We start from the raw sequence: 21,182 nt of genomic DNA, 5'->3' as shown, positions 1-21,182 counted from the left end.
CAGTGACCCACAGACTACAAAATGGGAACAACAAAAGTAATTCCAGCTGATGCAAACCAAATAAGATCCCTCATCTGTCAAGATCAAACAGCTCAATCACTATTCAGTGACAGGTACAGCAAGCATGTCACGAAGGAATTCAAATCTAGGCAACATACAAAGAAACTTGTTTCTCAGCGCTCAAAACGCTCTGGTGAAGAAGGAAACACTCACTAGCATGAACCTGCAGGCAGCATTTGGCACAGGATATCAAGGGACTGGTTCCATCTTCTCCAATATAGGAATTTGAAGGAAGCGGCTCCGTGTTTTCTCCACTTGAGGTAAAGCACATCTCCGGGATCAGAGGCTTGGTCTTCTGTCCACACTTGGAAAGGTGGACGAAAGAGGAGGTCTCTGCTACAGAGACCGGGACAGCTTCTTTATCCATCTGTAAGGACTTCAAGAAAAAACATCATCAGATGGAATCACCTCTTTCCTGGTCACAGCTGGAACTTTAACATCAGAGCACCCCCCTCACAAAGTGCACCAATAATGAACTTGAATCCTGTTTTCTCATGCACACCCCCAGCCCTGCTTTTTCCTTCCCTCTCTTCCTCAGGCCTGCACTGGGATCTGTGATTTATTCTGAAAGCTCAAAGAAGCATCAGAATAAAGGGAAGCCTTCCTTGGTTTTCTTCCGTGAAAATGGGAATTCCTAAACTGCAGCTGAAAACACCAACGAACTATCAATAAAAGCAAGACCTTCCCTTCGCCTCTCCCATCCTTTTGCCTTCCTTCCCTACTCTTCCCACTAGGATCTCTCCTGAAGGGCATTTCAAGGTTTCTGGTAGGAGACTCAAGTTAAAAGCAACAGATTAAACCAGGCCAGCTGTACCCAGTCTTCCTCACAACCATTATACAACACCCAGCAATCAGAACAGGTATTTTATTTTCAGTCTGTGTAATAAATCACAGGATTTTATTGGGGAGGGGGGAAGTGGGGTCTGCTTTTCTCAGGAAAAGCTTCCAAGACATATATATATGCATCTAAAGCACGTATTCCTAGTGGACACACAAAGCCAGATCTGGCTCTATAAGCAGGAAAGAACAAATCAATACACAACTGAACAAATAAGTTGTTCATCTGATAGATTTTGCCTTTCTGCTCATAACATACCCCAAAGCATATTGGTAGTTTCTAAGAAATGATGTATGTGCTTACTCAGGAAGTTTGTATTTTGTTGCTTGTTTGCATATATTCAGAAGTCTGGGAGATGGAAACAAGAGTGATCACATGCCCGATATGGCATCTTTTCTCTGCATCAAACAGTGGGTGCAGTGCAAAGCTCTTTAAATGGGAGTTAAGAAATGAAAGCAGGGAAAGGCAGAGAAGCCAGGGAAGAGAACAACAAAGGCTCCATCCACTGCCTCAGCCAAATCCAAACACACTCCTTTGGGTCTTATTTCATTATTATAGAGGTGTGCACCAGAACTTAGCCAGTCCCCACCACGCAGCACCCACCACGGACATGGCCACCTGAGCAGCATCACGAATTACCTGGTTATAGGGGTAAAAGAGGGTACAGACAGCACAGTACGGCTCGCTCAGGGCAGCGGCTGCATTGAATTTTCTTTCAGCTGGGAAATTAGGTACTTTATTCTTCCACTGGAGGGAAATTAAGGACTTCAAAGCCTCCAGGTCACTCATATCTTCCTCTCCAGAAAATGGAAATGTTTCTAGAAAATAAAAATAAGGATCATGGACAGTCAGCAGATGCAAACCAGTGCAGAGACAGGAGAGACAACATGCAGCAAGATAGGGTCAAACAGCTCATGTGCTGACAACACACAGAGTGCAATAAAGAGCATTCAGCTCATCCATGTGTATGCCTCAAATACTTCCCTAAACTGATGTAATCTCCACTTTATGGGGAGGGCAGGCAAGAGAGAGATACTGATGACCTAATGGAACCAGCCATGAGGAAGAAGGAAGAGAATCCAGATTTAATGCCTTCATAGCTGTCCACTTTCTGTCTGTAGAAACCTACTACATCATTTTAATGAAGCCAAGTTCAAAATGCGTGATTCAAGTGCAAAGAAATCCTCCTTTCTTTTCTCCAACTGGGAGCTGCATTCCCTGGAAGACACAAATGCAGCTCCCAATTCCCACCGGTCAGCAGCAAGTCTGTTTTCACCTTCCCAAAGTGCATCCCATACCCGTTTCTGCAAACACAGATCTTGGCTATGAGATACCTTGGGTTCAAGTTTTCATTTTACTTTCCTGCAGCTGCTTCAGAGCTACTTCCATCAGTTCACCCCAGTAAGCCTCTGATCTGCATCCACCACCTCTCCTCTCCTGCCAGAGCTGACAGCTGCCGCTTGTGCTAATTACTGTGCTAATTCTTTGTTTCTACAAAACCTTTAAAAGGCCTTTGGCATTTTATGATGAAACTTCCACAGAATCCATTCGTGTCAGTTTGGGGGTCCACGTTTCCTGCCGTTCCTTATTAAGGAATTGTAAATCATTGTAAGTGTTCAAGAAATGCTCCACCGAAGATGAATGTAAATCACTCCTTGCACTGTTCATCTGCAAAGGTTCCAAAAGATCAGCTTTGGCCAAGGCAACTCAAAACATCTTAGTGCAACATTATCCCCAGAGCTCAGCACATTAAACCGAAGAGTCTTCTCTGTTCTTCACTGCTTCACTGTTCATTACTGGAAGCATGTAGTTAATGTTCTGCTCTCAACAAGTCTGAGGCTTCTCCTCACTCCTACCTCCCCTCTTAAGATTTTCAGGCTCTGAGGTTATCAGAAAGGATAAAAGGAACTTGTAGTAAAAACCAAACCACATGTTAGTCAAGGCACATCAGGAGACAGGGAAGGATTTATGATACCAGTGAAATCAATGGAACTGATAGCCTAATCCAGAGTGGCAGACAGAGAGAAAAAGGAAATGACTGTTGTGTGTTATCATCACCTTCCCTCATCCCAGGATGGATTCTAGGTGACACAGTGCTCAGGATGGCTCCTACATTTCAAGCAAATTACATGCAAGTAGGAAAGTCTAACAATCTGTCTCAACTGAACCTTAGTACAGCATGTGCATTCCCTTCATTTCCATGCTCACTCTTCCTCGCTGCAGCCTCCAGCTCATCCTTCTACCTTAGTCCTGAAAAAGCATGGAGTGAAGAAAGCTGCTGCTATTCCCAGGCTGGGAAGGGAAGAATGCGTTTGATCAGATTTCGCCCAACAGTGCTGTAAATCAGCCCTCAAGAAATGCCAGCTTCCACAGAAAGCTGCTCCTGAGTCAGGCAGCAAGGTCCCTGTACACCATCCAACAAGTCAGAACAGGGAAAAGGATCTTTCTAATGAGGATCCTCCAGCACAAAGTTTGTTGCAAGGTCTCACACCAGAACAGGGTAGCTAGTTTCAACTGCTTTTCACTGCCTCACATTCCACATACGCAAGACATCAAATGCAGCATCCTTGGTAAGGAAATGGAATTAAGCATGTACAGAATAGCCCCTTCCTACACAAAGGCTCTCCAAAATCAATGGCTATATTCTCTGAAGGCAAGTGAACAAGAAAGATGTCCTTTTGAATATGAAGTGGTAAGTATCTTGAAAGCAGGGACTGCCAGGTACACCTTCATGCACCAGCCCCAGCATGAAACAGCTTCTTACTGGGAACTTCTCTATATTCTGAGTACGTTATAATGTTGGCCAGACCCAGAAGTGGTAAATTACACCACACAACCACTTCATCCAGGCTGTTGGGGCATTCTAAGTGACTGGAATGTGGGAAAAGAAAAACCAGGGATGTGCAGTTAAGCACCAACTTTCTAATTCTCATTTCTGAATCTGCCAAGAAAAGTGGGACCCCAACATTCACATCAATTAAAAAGCCAACCAGAAGTTAGAATTCACTTTCCCGCTATACCTACGAGCAGACCTAAGTTCCCACCACCCTAGGAGGTGAACAGATCTCATTTTAACACAACATCCAAGAAGCAGCTATTACTTTAAGATGTTATTTTCTCTGAACTCTTTTTTTTTCCCTTTTTGCCCAAAATACTGCCTCATTCTGCAGCCAGAAAAATCTTTTTCTTGGAAGAAAAAGCAAAATCATCCTCCTGAGGGACAAAAAGGGGTAGGAAGTGAGAAGGGACACCTCCCGTGGATGCTGTTTCCAGCTGGGTTATCAAAATGGGAACATGCTGCATTTTCTACCAGTTAAGTGTAACACAAAACATTTCAGGCCACCCAGTTCTGTCAACGGCTTCAGCACTTTTTCAGCTCAGACAAGACACTGGAGCATTCAACGTGCAATGAACATTCCTGTGCACTCACCTTCATCGCTCGAGGTCTCCTGTTTAACCACCGACAGTGGGGAGCGGGTTGGGGGTTTGCCCAGGGGATGACGACGACTCTTCTTTATTTCCATCTTCATTTTTGAGAAAGCAGAAGCAGTCTGTAACAAACCAGAACAAGCTCAGTGGGAACCCCAGAACATCTTGGCAAGCAAAGGACAGAACAGGACAGCAGAGGCTGTATCCTTGTCAGAAAAGGTTCTTGAATTTACACAGCAAACTGCTCACCGCCTTTGGCTGCGATCAATAAGGCCTTGTGAGCCAATTATTGTGGTAGATAAAGCCAATGCTATCTCTTGAGATGTCACGTAAAGGTAAACTACAGTGTTGCTTAAAATCAGCGCAGCTTCCCACCAGCTTCAAGCCTGCCAATTCCATTAGCTTATGAAGTCTGATCAATCACATCAGAGAGGAACTGTAGCACAAAAATTATGTACAGAATGCACAGGACCTGAAGCATTTAACTAGAACATTACAGTGTGCTTCATGACAAGCATAGTCACACTGTGCTGTACCCACTGCCCCTGTAACAGCAAGCACTGTTAGTACTGCAGCCTAATCACAGGGCTCACAGTCTGCTTGGTGCGAGGCACTGAGCACATCACAGGTGAGTTCCCTTGCACTTGGAACTGACAGTGCCACGTGCTTTGCTTCACAAACATGAGGACAAGCAGCAGTGCTGCAGCATTAAGTATGAAATCCAAGAGCATTCCATGGTAGACAGGAGTGAGCAGAAATGAAATCTCAAATCTGCAGCCATTATGTCTTTGAAACAGTGACATGAAAGGCAGGCCCTGTGCCATGCTGGTATAGCAGTGCACATCTCTCCCTGCCCCCACAAATCCTAACTGCTTTGCCATTCCATTGGCTCTTTCAGCAGCATCATGCAGGAAAACAAGAGCTACATCACATTGCTCTGACTTGCTGCTAAGTCCTAAACATTTTCCTCCTTCTTATTTTGGAAACTGTCTTCAGGCAAGTACTCCCCAAGGCAAAGAGATGCCCGAGACAGATTATGTGTCACGAACCGTGCTGTCCATGGAAAAGTTTTCTGCCAACTTTTCCAATGCTAGATCTCATGATGGAAAAGATCCCTAGGCAACACCACACAGCAGGCCAGCACTCGGAAGCCTAAGGCTCATGCTGGAGAAGTGTAAAGCACGTCAGCTCAGGAAGTCAAAAACAAGGGAGAAGAATTATTAAAAGGTTGGTGCAATCAAAGTTCCCCTGGGGACTGTTTGGTTTTACCACTCTCAAGAATTCAATGCTCTGCAGCAGCAGAGGTCTCCTGCCTACTGCTTGAGATGATCATTTCAGTAGTACCTGTATTATTGTAGCACAAAAATTGATTCTCTATCCTTTGCAGACAATAACAAGTTTGATTTATCAGCTAGCATCAATGCAATAACGGACTGAACAGTGAGAAAATAACCCATCTCTTCCACTGAAAGCACTCTGGCTCACCAACACAACATCATTCCACTGGAGGCTCAAGCACAAGTCATCCTCTTCTTTCAGGTTTGGTCCTCAAGTGGTTGCTTAAAACCAGCAAATCTTATTGTTACTTCCTTGCCCACACATACCTGTAAATCACCGGCTTCTGTAGCAATCTCTCTATTTTCTGCTTCTGCATTCTCCTCCTCCTTCCCAGAGATTTCCATAGGGACTGCCTGCTCCTGCCAACTCGGACTCTTCTGCGTGGCAAACTGCTCGAAGGCCTGCTGGCAGGACATGCGCTCCTTGTCAAACACCACCTTTTTGGTCCGTGGAACCACGTAAAGCATGGGAATGATCGGCCGAGGTTTAAAGTCATCTTCCTCAACTGGTGCCTCCAAGGGCTGGATGATGTTGAGGGGAGTTGGAGACAAGCTCTTCCCTCCTGTGGTCGAGGTGGGCACTGCTGGAGGCACTGGCGGCCGTGCTGTTGATGCCTCACCCTCTGCCAGTGGCTGCTGGGCTGCAGGAGGTGGCTGCTGCTGCTGCAGAGGAGCAGGAGGCGCTTGTAGATGGTGCTGGTGTTGGTGGAAAAGGTGCTTCCTCTTCCTCTCCCCTTTCACCTTCGGAGGACGAGCCTTCACTTTGCAGTCACCTATTTCAAGACAAAGGCAACATTTAGCTTAATACGCCAACAGCTCCAGGCACTTGGTACTTTTCCCCTTCATCAAAAAGCTCCAACTCTGGGCTAACACATTCCATCCTGGTATTATTGCTCCTTTCAAACAGGCAGACTGAAACCTGGAGACAAACTCTGCTGTACTTCAGCACGGACTTAGAGAAGCCCACTTCAGAAAGACAAGACCTGTGTCATTTCTATGGAATCTCTGACTGACGCAGAGTTGCCTGGAGGGAAAAGATCTAAACCCTTAAGAAGCCAAAACCCACACAGCTCTGACTCTGTATTTCAAGTTTTCTGCCTCAATAGTCCCCAAAATGGGGTGCACAAACCTGCTGCAGGAGGAAAATATTTTTGATCCATTAATAAAATAAAACGTATTTCTGAAATAGTGTTTATTTCATCTTTCCCTCATCCTTTCTTTAAATCTCTGTTTTTGTGTATGTTTTATAATAGACAGATGAGCACAGGAATAGCTATAAATAACAACTCTATTATAATGATATCTAAAATTCTAAATACTAAAGAAGAATAGAAAGAAAAATAGATCTACATGTATGAGGAGGTGTGCTCCGAAGGTTTTGGCTGATAAGAGGGCACACACTGTTCTAGTCACCAGTTTGCATCAGCGTCTGAGCCACCCCCATTTCCTCCTCCCTCTGTGTGCAAGAGCAGCTCTTATCTGAGCATTACTGTGTGTCAATGCATTCGCCAGCCCTAGGAAATGGGGAATCGAACAAAGATACCTGAATCATTGTTACCAAAAGATTTCCACTGTAAGGTCTTTTTAAAAGATGCCTTTAAAGCACAACTCAAGTACAGCTAAGCCTATTACAGACACAGTGCCATCAGTGGTTAACCAAGATATCCTTTCCAGCACCCTTGTTTGTCCTTGTTTCTCCTAGCTTACTGTCATTCATCTTATCTGCATAGCACTGCAGGTCTCTTACATGGCTGTGACAACAAAAACACTTCTTGAACAGATAAGATGTCTCGGTGTTTTTACCAGAGGCAGTAATGACCCATAAAAGCCTTTCCTGCCTATCTTCCCTATATAAATCTGTTAAAGGACCCCTATACACTGATTTTACAGCAGTAATTAGAATTCCCACTGGCCACTGAGCGAAGTTAGGACAGGAGATGCCTTCACATCTCACTTTATTCCATCTAGAATGATGGATGTTCCCTTTGCCCAACACTTCCCTCACTTCACGAACGAAGATATCAGCTCACTCAAAGGGAAGTGAATAATAGATGCTCCGCAGACAGATGCCAGTGCTTAATTTATTTCTTAAGAGATTGGTTTTCACCTGTAGATGCTATGACTAGATGAGACTTCTGCAAAAGGTCATTTTCCCTCTAACGGGGTGGGGAGGAAAACTGCTGATGATAAAAGACCATTCACTCTAATCATGACCAATTCCAACCTACTGAGACTCCTCCAGTAACGACTAGCCCAAAGCTGACCAGCCAACCCAGTGAACAGAAAACCAGACAAAGCATCACACATGATGAGGTAGCTGCAGGAGGAAGGGCTTGAAAAGAGGTGGTGAATAATCCCACACTGCGTGCTAAAATCCCTGCTGAAATCTCCTCCGTTTCATTCCAATCCCGAAGTCTGTTCTGATGACTTTATTTACACTCATCTGCAGAAAGGGAACAAGCCCAGCCCAAAGAGCTGTTGCTGTACTTGTGTAGGCAGTCCCTCAGATAAACTGGTTTGTTCAGTCACAGAGAAAGGAATATTGAATTTCCTTAGAGAAACAACGATACTGAATGAAAGGCAAATTGGATGTTTCCCCAGTCGCACAAAACCAGATCATATTCACTCCCTGTACACTCCGAGAACTCTCTACCCAGCAACAAAACAAAAGCCATTCACCAACTTCATTGACTTCTAAATGGGCAATTTGACAGCAGCTGGCGTGTAGAACTTTGAAACAAAGTTTTTGCATTAAGGTGAATGAAGGAGTTTGCAAGCAAATCCATAAAATTAAAAGCCAGGAAAAAGGAAGGTAACATTCCAAGGCCCTATCTGGATATCATGAAAGGGACCTTTATGCACAAATGGATGTGGTAGGTTAAAAGAGGAATGCCTCCCAGCTGCCCTGCTGCTGAAGAAGACACACACACACATAGCAGAGCAGTAGTATGATGATGCTTCCTCATGGTGAGAAGACTTGCTTGTCTAGGGACAATGTGAAACACTACAGGGAGCTTGCTGAACTTGCAGGTGTACAACCCCTTTGAGGGGAAGGGGTGTCAAGATGAAACTGTAATAGACTTGTGAGAAGTAGACAGTAGGATGTAGACAACTAGAGAACTCATTGGTATTTAACTGCTGTATTGCATGAAGAACCTTGTGTATTTGCTCGCAGCCACACTGAGCACCAGACCCCTCCAAAACTGCAAAGCAAATAGCCCCGTTCTAGTGACACTTTCTGCAGTGGTGCTGAAAATAAGTTTTTCTCTCCTGTGCTAACAGTTACAGACCTCTTAACATGTAGTCTAAGTGTACAATTTGGAACCTAGTCAGCTAGAACAGAGCCTTTACTGTTCCTCTGCCATTCTAATGATCTCAGATCTGTCCTCGTCACTTATCTCTTGTCTCTGAAGGGATATCAGCATTTTCGGGCCATTTATTACAAGCACCAACTGTTAGACTTGTACCAAGAGCTCGAGCAGACAATTTAACACACTGCTGACACTTCCAAGCTTAGGGCAATAGAAATTAACTATCTGCACTGTGCCCCTCTTGCTCTGTACAACAATGATTTTCAAACTCCTTATTTCCCATGAAAAGAGAAAATCCACTGTCTAGCAAAGAGACTCTGGAACTGAACAAACCCCTCAATTCTTGTCCCAGAGCTTCCACAGATCGCCTTTCAGCTCATTATCAAGGTTCTCTAAACAGTTTGCAGCATCAGTTTTCTTCAAGCACTAAACAAATAATAGATATATACAATAGATGAAAATGAATTCGCCAGTGCGTATGAAATGCTTGAGAGTGCCTCAGAGACAGAGTGCCTCACAGACACATCAGCTTGGCCACACACATCAGGGGGGAGAAAGCATCTTTCTGCCAACAAGAACTGCAACCTTTCATACACAGGCAAGGGAAAAAAAACAGGTATCACAAGAAGAGCCTTCAGGTATCACAAAAAGAGCCCCCAGCCTCCAAGGCTGAGGTCAGGCCTTTGGACTATCCATATGCAGAAGGAATCAGAAAGGACTGGGAGTTGTCACGGATTGGTATTAACCTCAGCCATGCAAAGAAAGCTGAAAAGCTTCCCCCCTTCAGCTAAGCCTTCAGAAAACCAAAGCTGCAACTTGGACTCATGCAGCAGCTGTGGATCCCACACAACCTAAGGCTGATTTGGTTCAGCCTCTGTGGGAAATGGGGAAGGAGAGAAGATTAATTGCATAAGGGAGTGCACTTTTCATTCCTACAGAATATATTTATTTGTTTCTCTATGAAATATTTTAAAACATTGCTCCCCTAATATATGTGTTTTACAAACCTGGAACAGTTTGGGCAGAATTTTCAAGCCCTGCTAAGAAAGCTACTTGGACTGAATCCTTAAAGAGAGGGGGAAAATCAATGGCTGTTGTAAATGATGGTGTATTTCAGTGAGCATAGTTTTAATATTGGGAAAGATTCCACTACTATTTCAACAGAAATAAAGAGCAGCAGACAAGTCATTTACAAATGTGTTTTAGAGAGGCAGCTTGCCCTAATTCTTCACTGAAATGATCTGCCACCAGTGAGCAGGGCCCTTACCTTCTCCCTCAATCACTTTGCTTCTCTCCTCTTCCTCTAGGTCTGGCCCTCTTTTCAGTTCCTCTTTTACTTTCACATCGTCCAAGGCAGTTTCCATAGCCATGACATCTCCAAGAGACTTCTGATCCTCTGTTTTATGTCTTCTGGGTTGACTTCTTTTACGCTGAGACCTAGAAGAACAGAAGTGTGATTTGACATAAAAAGAACAGCCTTCAATATATAAAACGATCAGTGACTTAGCTGAATACAAAACAAAAGGACCTTCTTTGGAGAGAAAACACAAGGTAGCTAACAGTAGCTACAGGGCAAAACAGGTATCTGAAGGGAAACAGATGAACCTTGTATAACAACATTTACGACCCATTCACAGCAGCCATTAATTGTCCAGGCTTCCCAAAGAGCTTTTTCCCACCATTACTAACGTAAGCTCAGGAGCTGCAGCTAGAATGATTTTAATTGTATCTTCAATCTGCTTTGCTTGTAGTTCAAACTATAGATGAAAACTTGTTATAAATCTTTCTTTCATCCTTTGCCTCCATTCCATCATCTCTTTTCCTTCTGTAGAGGCTTCCCTTTGGCAAACTGCTGGAAAGCATCACCTTCCAGCTCTGAGGCATTACCCACTTTCTAAAAACACAGCATAATGAATGCTTATAGCATCATCAGCAAGCAGTTTGTGACTTTTCAGTAGTATAATCCACAAGGTCCAAGGCCTACGAACAAGTCTAACTAAAAGAAAACTGCACATTAATATGATCAGACTAATACTAACAAGCCAATAGCAATGTCGTTCTTTCTAAAGAGTCAGCTCCACTGAGATGAAGAGATTACAGCAGCCACAATGCAAAAACCAAATGCAGGATAATGTCTTTTGGTTAGGAACTGCATTAGGAGCCAAGCACCCACACAGACAGGCACTCACTCCCTCCCCGTGCTCAAGTGGGGCAGGGAGGGGAAAATAGGAAGAACAAGAGCCAGAAAACTTGTAGGTTGAGATAGAAAAGAATAAAAAGAGAAAGAAATCATAAAGGAAACCCACTCACCAGCTCCCACAGGCAGACCAATGCTCAGCCAGTCTCCAAACAGCCACCTGGGAAGCCAACCCCCTCCTCCCTCTTTCTCTACCTCAGTGTTTATTGCTCTGTGTAATGTTTTATGGCATAGAACATCCTTTTGCCCATTGTCCCAGCTGTGTCCCCTCCCAAGCCCTGCCCAGCCCCATCCAATTCACTGGGCAGGGGGCAGAGTGGGGCAAAAATAAAGCCTTGAATCATGCAAGCACCCTTCAGTGACAGCAAATACATCAGGGCTTCATCAGCCCCAAATCCCAAACAGCCCCCTAGGCTGCTATGAAGAAAGTAAACTTGTTGAGAGTTGCATCTTCCACATGGCTTTGCACCTCCCACCCTGTAACCAAGTGCAAAACACAACCACGCTGCTTTCATCAGCCCCAAACTCTAGAATTCAGCCTCCCACCCTGCTCATTAGATTTGGAGCACAATGGAATCCAGAGCCTTTCATCAGGTAGCCAGTGAAGAAGGAAGAAGGAAATTCAACCTGAGCTGAATTAACAGTACAGAATAGGAGCAGCAATTTATAATCGCCAGATTCTACCCATATGGTAGCCCTCCAGGTAGAGATGTGAACCTTGCAAGACATTCATCAGCAGGAACACGGAGCTGAACCCAGAAGCATCAACTTTTCACCCATAGCCTAAGAACACGCCACCTTCTCCCAGGGAGAAAAGCAAGGTGGGAGGAGAAGCTAAACCTGTCAGACTTTTCCACTGCAGCTGGAACTTTCCATAGCTGGTGAAGAAAGCACTGGAGCAGAATCAAGTGCTGGAAGCTATTTTTAGTAAAGTGTGTGTTTTATTCCTGCCGTGTAGAAATGCCAGGCAAAAAAAAAAAAAAAAAGAATTAAATCACAAAGCTTTATACTCGCAGTAGATAAAAAAAGATCTTTCTGCAGTGCTCTTCCCACTCTGGAGTTGGGGGGAAATGAAGAGAGGCAAAAAGCAAATCATTGAAAGCAAGCGTGCTTCCAGAAGTGCACGCTGAAGGCTGTACGCTCCAGGAATGAAGCTGTTCTGTAGCTGACAATCTGCATACCAGGACTGGGCTTTTTGTGGACCAGACTAAGCCAGCCTCTTGCTGAGGCTATAAAGTAAACGGAGTTGAGTTTTTCAAGGTAACTAAGGATGAATGACCTTAGAGAAGAAATAACACATCTCTCTGCAGAGTTTAAAAGCTCCACTTCCAAGAGAGCTGGCAAAAAAAGCAGCATCTGCTCTCTTTGAAGATCAGACCACAAAATAACTTAAATTAAGTAGATACATCTGTGAAGAGGTTTGGGCAGAGGTGAATCCCATTCTTCCAGTAAAGTCCATCCTGCTGAGAACAGTCACTCTTCAAGTAAAATTATGTCTTTCCAAGATGCAAGTATAGGAGAGAGACTACTGCTAAGCAGTATGCAACAGCTTCAGAACTGCTTCGGGATAAAACTGAAATAATCTAGGAAACAATGGATAGATAAGGAAAAATAAATACCTGGATCTTTTGCAATAGGCTCAGGTTAAGAGAGAGGCTTCTCTGCTAAGTCATAGGCTTAACCAGGGAAAATAATTCTTGGTGTTCATACAGCACCTTACACTGCAAACATTACATCTATCTAAGTAACTCTTAATAGCCAGAGGCAGTAAAGAGATTCCCAATTCCCAGATGAGGAAGAAAAAGATGCAGGGCCCCACTGGAGTTAAGAGAGTCACTGCCCATAGAGCATAAATCACAACTTCTGACCCTGAGACTGCCCTGCTCTTCCTGGAGCTCACTATAGATGGAATAGTTGAAAACCTTTCAGGAATATAACCTCTGGAGTGGAGTGACATTGCAGAGGTCAGTTACCTGCCAAATACTGTATTTATGATGTCTTTTGGAGCACGTATTTAGCAGGGAACAGGCTTTCCCACTGCAGCAGTTGTAAAATAATGGACGAATCATTTCACGTAGAAAAGACAAGACAAAGAAAGGAGCACCAGTCCAATGCCACAGTGGGTGAAAACTCCTGGAAGACAATCCCCAGTGCTAGAGAAGCCAGTATGTTACCTCATTCTTTGCTAGAATGCCTAAATAAATCAGCTATCATCAAATTACTAGGTCAACAGTTTTTAGACTGTCACTCAAAGTCCCTATCAAAGATGGTCCTAGAAACCTAAAGTCTATGTAAAGCTTTTTTCCCTGGATTTCAAAGAAATGATATTGGATCTGGATAAGGCAGCACAACTCCAAGAGACTGCCAACACTCACACCCAGAAATTCAACAAATACTAGATGACAGCAGAAAGAAGTAAGCTTATGTGCTACACTGCAAGCATCTGAGTAACAGGCAGAGCAGGAATGGGAATGATGTAAAAAAGAAGGGTAAGGCAGCATATGGATGGGCACACACTTTACATCTGAGTACATTAAAGCCCTATGAGAATGCCATTTCCTCAAATATAGTCTCATTTTTCAAGCAAGCTTGAGGAGGAAGGGAAGTTCTCCCATTGGCAGCTTACGTCTACAACACTCTAGCTCAAGTCCACTGCCTGAGACAGCAGCAGCAGCGTTTCCTTATCTGCTTTGGTGAGCAGTCAGCTTTATCCACAACCAGTTCACCGTTACACACTACTACCAACTCAGCAGATTATATGTATGCTCAAGAATGGAAAACCTGAACAGGCATGAGAGCACTGGAGCCCTCTAATGATGCGAGAGAAGACCTCAGGAAACTACACAAACCCAAGATGCAGTATGAGAAACCTCGATGCCCAAAGATTTTCTGTGCCCCCTTCAGGAAGCAGACATGAAAAAACGAAGTGAAAAACACTTTCAGAGCGACTGTTTAAAGAAACTTGACAGGGAAAAGAATGAAGTCATAGAGTTGATGGGGGAAGTCACATACCGGTGTTTGTTGTCCTCTTCCTCATCTCCTATCCTATAAAAGCAAGATTCCAACAGTAAAAGGTTAGCATGCCAAGTTTTCAATTCCAGCATGCTGTTACACACAAAACCCACCAACGTGTAGAAAATTAATACAGAGATCAAAGGAACCACAGAAAGGCATGCATAAAATCCCTTTTGCAACTGATGGGGCTTTTTTGTCCTCCTGCATTCTGATAAGTGAAGCTATAAATGTTTCCTATAGATTTTTTTGTCTTGCAGGCTAAGAGATGAGATGTGAGGGGGCACACAGTGGCCTACTTTCAGAAAACACGTGCTTCTCGAACATTTAAAGGAAACAGAACAAGGAGGGAGTACATTACCCAAGAAAAAACCACAAGAGGAATTGTTCAAAACAAAACAAAAGGAGAGTTTGAACTATCCCAGACTACGAATCACAGCGCTGAAAATGCTAGCAATAGAAATCCAGCACAGTGCTCAGGCACAGCTCTCTTCCTTCCTGGTTCTTCTCTTTACCTGCGAAGCAGTTTAGTCTTCAACTCCGCCTTCGTCTCATTCCAGGCATCTAGTTCTGGGCTAGTCAGAGCTGTGGGTTTCATGTGGTCCAGCACGGTGATGTCTTTTCCTTGTTTCCATAAATCGTAACGTTCCGGTTGCAAAACCCGCACAAAGACATCCATGGAGATCTTCACCATGTCCTTGCGGCACGTACACTGCAAGAAAGAACCACATATCAACAGCAGGTCAGAGCAAGCTAAAACCTTCTGGTGACTGAAAGCCATAGACTCCTCATCTACTGTCCCACAGGACCACTGGCTATTTCAATGCCTGAGAGTGCGCCGAGTGGGAAGCAGGATTTATGGACAGCACTGTTAGGAAAACTCAATTCATTTAATGAAAAATAGTGTGGGACAGAAAGGCTGCAAATGCAATTTGGCCAAAGACCAGCAGGAACACACATGGTGCCCATGCTTCAAATCCCTGGCCAGGCAGAAGCTTCTCACCGGCATCACCGGCAATAGTGGCTTAAGGGATTTGTATTGAGCACATTTTCCATCACTTTTCCTTAAGAAGTTTTCAAAGCACCTGTGCACCGCTACAAAGAGGAATACAGGAGAGCACCCTACAGCACGCATCATCGATGAGCTACAGAGATTGACCTCCTCTGCCTTTAACAAAGGATGAAAAATGGCTTAAAAGGGCAACAGCCTGCTTTGTGATCCTACCCTCGAACCGACACGCTGCAGCACACCTATGTCAATGCCTTCAAATCAAGTGGAGCAAATCCCAAGTTGGGCAGGGCTAAAGGTCTCCAGTACAGCTCCAACCAGCAGCAGCTTAAGAGTCTCACAGAAATGTAAAGAATACAGAGATTATCAGGAAAGCACCCGCTGAGCTATCTGGATGCTCGTCAGAGAAATGCCTCTGTGGGCTGCAGTCTCCAGGAGCCTGCAGTAGTCAAGTTCTTTTCCTTACACAAATCTAACATGATGTACGTTTATATTTCAATTTTAATTTCATTTTATTGCTTTCACACTAGCAAGCATGAATCATGCACAAAGCCTCTTCCCTTTGGGGCCTCTTCCAGACCATACCGCTATATTTCCTCAGCCGCTGCAGTTGTGTCACATTCACAGTCCCATAATGGTCAAGGTATTTTTCCATACCCTTCCCTCAGACCCAGCAGCAAAATCCTACTTAATACAGCAGATGCTTCCCACGGCTGCAAAAGGGAATGCGCACATGTGTGTGAGGGGTGGGAGAGGGAGGAGAAGGGAGGAGATCAGGAGGAAACTGTGGGTAGAGAGAAGGGCAAGAAATTCCCTTTGCAGTGAATTATCTGCTTTATTCCATTAGAGCAAGACAAAAGCAGCAAGCTTGGGTTTCCCTGGCAATGATACCCATTTCCATGTATTGCCTCTCCTTCCATATACAGAGTTCCATTTCTTTCAAAGGGTTTAATTGTGGTCATAAACACATGTATTTCATGAGCCTGGGAAAGACTGAAGAGTGATGTGGTCTCCCAAAGCACAGATCATGACTAAATGGCAACCTGGAGGACAGACCCATCCAAATGACCAGTGAGAAATGTAAGGAAGTCTGAGATCTAATGAAATATCTCTCCATCTTTCCTCTGTTTCCACCTTTCCTCTGTTGTTCCCCATTTGGTAGCCAGACCACCACAAGGAACCACAAGGCTGTCTCAGCAACAGAGCAAACAACAGATTATTCCCAATGGCATCTCCTAGGACTGGCTGCAAGTCCTGAAAATGGGAGTGGAAAACAAGACAAAAATCAAACAGTTTTAGGGTTAGCTCTTTGCCTTCGGTTCCAGGAGATTTGAGACCCAGAACAGCAAGAAGAGCTTCCATTTATTCACCAAATCTGCAAGAACTTAATTTGTTCCACCTTCCGAAGGCTTACCCGGGCCTCACCTCTCCTTTTTCATGAGCTAAAGACTATTAACCAGCCAGGATAAGGACATGTAAAGGCAATTTGCAATCTAAGCTCAAATACTGTAAGAAAACGCAGAGTGAAGCACTTTTCAAACACAGAAACCCAACATTCTTCCTCTACCTCTTATTTTATTCTCTGCTACGCAAAGTTGAAGACTTTGGCAAAACATCTGACCACATCAGGAGCCCCGTCTCATCAATTAGAACTCCAAGACTGAGAGTGGGAAATCTGTGGCTACTGGATGTGTAACCATTATCTTCTCTGCAGTGTTTTTTCTTTTAATAAAAACACGAATAAGTCTATAGAAAATAACAGTCAAATGAAAAGACCGTCTCCTCCAAGTAATAAAACCAAATGATAGATGGAAAAAAGCAGCCTCATTCAACCTCAACCTTCAGCAGCATCATTTTTGTAAGGCTATTTCACTCACTTCCCAGCTATTAACACTAAACTGAACCCCATCTGTTCCATAACACATAAAACGTTAATGGAAAATAACCCTTCTCCTTATGTAGAAATAGTCACCAAAATGATGTATTTCAATTGGCACCTCTGGTTCTCATAGAAAAACCCCCCCTCACATTCAGATGGAATCAGGGCCCATTGCACAGTTGTGTAAGATCCAGTAGCCTCCCACTTTGCCTTAAAGGGAATTTAAATATATAACCCCCAACACCCTCCAAGTTAAGGTTCTTCCAGCTATTATGGCACCATTAAATGCCAGAGCAAAAATCTGTGCTTAAAGCTTTTCCTATCTGCTTTTTCATAACAATGAAGCCTAAAAGCAAGTAGCAAGTACATTCAAAAGGCAGCTAAGAAATTCCTGCTGTGTCTGATGGGAACACACATCGCTAATGCAGACGACACTCCTAAGCTGCTCTCCATACCCTTCCAGGCTGAGGCAAGAACTGCAGCTTTTGGGAGAACACACCAAGTCCTCCCAGTCTAATACTCTTGAACAGTTATCCAATTTGTTAGTGCAGTACAGACGTGGTACTTGAGATCTAGTCAATACTCAGCCACGATGACAGAATAAACTCGTTTAGGCTCCAGTTTCATTTTCCTCCCACTTAGCCCAAAGCCACTTGCCCTGCACAGCAATGCTCTCACAGCTAGCCAAGCTTTCAGAAGCGACAAAAGCACTCGGATTCCAAGGACAGGCCTGACATGAGCGGCAGGGATGCTGCAAGTGCATGAGGAGTTAAACTTTGAGAACAAGGAGAAAAACCTAAACCGCGTAGTTTGCGTGTTTAATGGTTGGTAGTTGAAAGCTTGTGGGAAAGAAGATGAGTCTTGACCCCCTGTTTCTAGTGTAATTATCAGCATTGCCGTGAGTCTCAACAACAAACCAGTTCATTAGGAAACCCACTGGAAATCCTCTATAGAGGTTCATAAACAAAACAATTAGGGAAAGATTTCCAAGGACTCCCCCTGGTCCTTGGCTGCAGGCATGACTTCTCCTTGCGTGCTTCCTTAATGCGCTTCCATAACGTTCCATGTGGATTTCTGTGGGTAGAAAGCTGGCTTTTTCTTGTTTGGCAAAGCTATTTTGCAACCTCCACCAGAATTCCTTTCTACCTCTCCCTATTCTGTAGGCTATACCTGTAAGGATGCCACATACTCCCAAATCTCTCAAACATATGCAATCTTCATCCCTGCAAGACAAACACACCCACAGCGGTGGGGCAGGAGGGGATCATCTCAGTGGGGTCCTGGTTTATATACATGTTTCAGACAAGGCTGAAAGAACACAGAGGGAAATTCAGTGCTCTCAGCAGCACTACAAGAAGAGGATTCAAAGAAGTATTAGTTCCCTTCTGTTGTGACACTCATTCCAGTACAATGGATAAACAAAGTAAGACTTTTATCCAGTGGTTATGATGGAGTCTGTAACAAGCTTATCCCAAGGCATCACTTCTTCCATACCATGAGGCTTGCAGTTGGTAAGAGGAGCCTACCCTGACCACTCCATGGCATTGCTGCAGGTCAGCACCCTGGGCAAGCATGAACTGACATGGCCTGGTGAAGAGCTACAGCTCTGAAGTGACAGGCACACGAGACGATTCTTGCTAAGTGACTGAAGTTATCCTTTTATCCTCTGGTTTGATCGTCTGCTCTTTATTCCTTTCTTTTCAACAGAAAGGCGAATGCTGTGCTGCATTACATCTGCAAACCAACAGATGAAGTAGTAAAATCCACCATTTTGGATCCTATGGATGACAAACAAGATCTATAGGCAGTTTGTAGGAACATGAATAATTATATTTGGTGGAATATGAAGTGTCAGTACCTGAAGTGACAACCTCAGATTTGCTTCTAGCACATCATCCAATTCTTTGCCCTGGTAATGACAAGTGTTCCACAGCAACATTTCTCAAAAGGATACAAAGCTGAAAATACATCTTTTACAACTCTAAATGCTACGACTTAGAATCAAGGGAGGTTTGATGCATACATGAGGCAAGAGGTTGTGTATCAATGCCTTGATTAGACCCCTCTGAAAACCGCACCCCAAATGAAGCGTTTCTGTCTCTCCCCTGTAATGACCTAGACCCATTTGCATGTATTTCTGAAGCAGTTAAAGAGTCTGGTAAAGCAAGATCCCAACCTCAGACATCAGGATTCAGAAGCACCCAGCTATGAACCATCCCAGGAAAACGCTGAGACTGCAAACTGCCACCAGGGAAGCAAGCTGGGAGATGCCGTCAGCAGCATGGGCTATCAGAAAAGGCAAGTAATGAAGCCAAATGGAGTTAAACAATAAAAGAGGTTGCTCATAAGCAATCTACTTCCACTGCACTGTAATAAAAAGCCGGCTTTAAAGTGCTCTTCATGCATAAGTGAAGAGGTCGAAGGGTAAAAAAACATTGCTTTTCAGTACACTGAAGGACTTGCTGCGGAGGACATCAAAAAGGAAAGGTACCTGATGAGAAAGCGTAATGTCCATTCACAGCTTCTTTACGCTTTCCCACTGCCTTCCAGAGTTCTAACATCACCATTTCTGCAATTCTTGAACAGAACTGAGTTATTTGTTCTTAGCTGGAATGTCAGACTGCTCTTCCTTCTTCCTATCTGTGCCCCCATGTGTCAGCCCTGAAGCAGCTCCAATGGAGCAACACCAGCTGCATACGAAAGCACAATCTATGGCAGCTTTTAAAAGGGATTTTTGATGGCCTTGCCATACTAGCAGCCCCAAAGCCAGACGACCCTTAAGCCTCCACTCTGACACATGAATGATTGGGGCTGGTACACTTTATCAGGGTCTCCTTTGCGACAGAGAAGCTGAATGAACAAGCTGCAGGGAGCACATTCTTCATGTCGCTATTTACCACAGCACAAAGCACACCACAACCTCCACACGATAAATCACAGGGTTAGCGAGGCAGAGAGAGAATGGGAGACTGTGGCAGCCCAGCAACATCAGGACTTGAGGGCTCAGGGCAGCTTTCCATCCCAGAGATCCAGCACTTCCATCATGGGCGCTTGGAGAGTCAGCCTGGCCTAGCAAAGTCATTATTAAGCAGCATTCAAAATGTCAAGACCATGCTTTATATCTTGCAACAATTAAGCAAAAGTCAATTAGGCTGAGCAGCATAAATGGGCCTCATCTGTTTAACAAATACTTGTTTAAAACCCAGCACCTTCCCAGGTCAGTGTTCCAAGGGTTACCTCAAGCCCTGAGCAGAGAGGGAAGCAAGGTACCCCAAGTCACCCCGGCCCAAGGTGGAAACGTCCCAGTTACCATGCACCAAGTCCTGAGCAGTTTATAATTATGTTTGGGATTTAAAACAAGTTTAACTCATTCCTTCTGCATCTCTTTTTACTTTGCACACTGTGACACGTTAATACTCATGTTAGTCAAACAGTGCTGTATCCTAAAAAGAGCATTCCTTAAGTTTGATCCGCAAAGGATGCCAAAATGAATTCCCATCACGTATTTGGGAAGACCTAGTGACAGCACACCAGGATTATCTATGGGAGCCCCATGATTAACTGAAGGTCCCTCTCCCATCCCGAGACAAGGCACTGACAGATGTGCTGCTCAACCACAGCCCTTCACACTGATGAGGTGGCACAGGCAAGCTGTGCTTGGCCTCCAAGTCACCTTGGCTGGAAAGAAGTCAACTGCAACACGAGGTTCCTCGAGAGCAGATGGAGACATTTACATTGACAATAAATGGGTAACAGTTAAAGAGCTGTTAATTCTTAGACTTCTGGGCACAATGTCCAGCTGTATGCAAGGCATCTATTTCCCAGCGGTCTATCACCACGTCATTGAAACCTGAAGCAAAGGAGGATGTTATACCTTCCCTCTGAATGCAAGGAGATTGACATTTGCTGGGAACAGAGAGCAATCAGTGCTGAGGATTTATACCTGGCATGAGAGATGACATGAATTTTGTCTGTCACATCCCAGCACTCAGCACTGAGGCTACAGAAGCAATTATGAGAAGGATCAGCAAACCAAAGAGATGTTTTGGTCAGTGTGTTCTTACAGTAAGAGGCTACTTGGCAGCAATGGTTACAACTTCCACCTAAGGA

At 44.2% G+C, this 21,182-nt stretch overlaps 1 protein-coding gene across 3 annotated transcripts in view; it reads right to left on the bottom strand.

The window, feature by feature from the left end:
- The window catches only part of KDM4B (lysine demethylase 4B), an 82,115-nt gene that overhangs the window by 14,804 nt on the left and 46,129 nt on the right, over positions 1 to 21,182 (bottom strand). For 2 of the 3 annotated variants that reach the window (XM_080633814.1, XM_080633812.1), the window contains exons 9-15: positions 14,700 to 14,896; positions 14,185 to 14,217; positions 10,243 to 10,412; positions 5,932 to 6,437; positions 4,329 to 4,449; positions 1,538 to 1,716; positions 214 to 436 (exon numbers count right to left, since the gene is read on the bottom strand). In XM_080633814.1, the coding sequence (XP_080489940.1) occupies positions 214 to 436; positions 1,538 to 1,716; positions 4,329 to 4,449; positions 5,932 to 6,437; positions 10,243 to 10,412; positions 14,185 to 14,217; positions 14,700 to 14,896 (1,429 nt within the window). The remainder of the gene's footprint in view (positions 1 to 213; positions 437 to 1,537; positions 1,717 to 4,328; positions 4,450 to 5,931; positions 6,438 to 10,242; positions 10,413 to 14,184; positions 14,218 to 14,699; positions 14,897 to 21,182) is intronic. The other variant, XM_080633813.1, reaches the window with a different exon arrangement.

Source organism: Psittacula echo (assembly GCF_963264785.1).
Source record: "Psittacula echo genome assembly, chromosome: 24".
Classification (NCBI taxonomy): domain Eukaryota; kingdom Metazoa; phylum Chordata; class Aves; order Psittaciformes; family Psittacidae; genus Psittacula; species Psittacula echo.
This window is presented reverse-complemented; position numbering and strand designations above follow the sequence as displayed.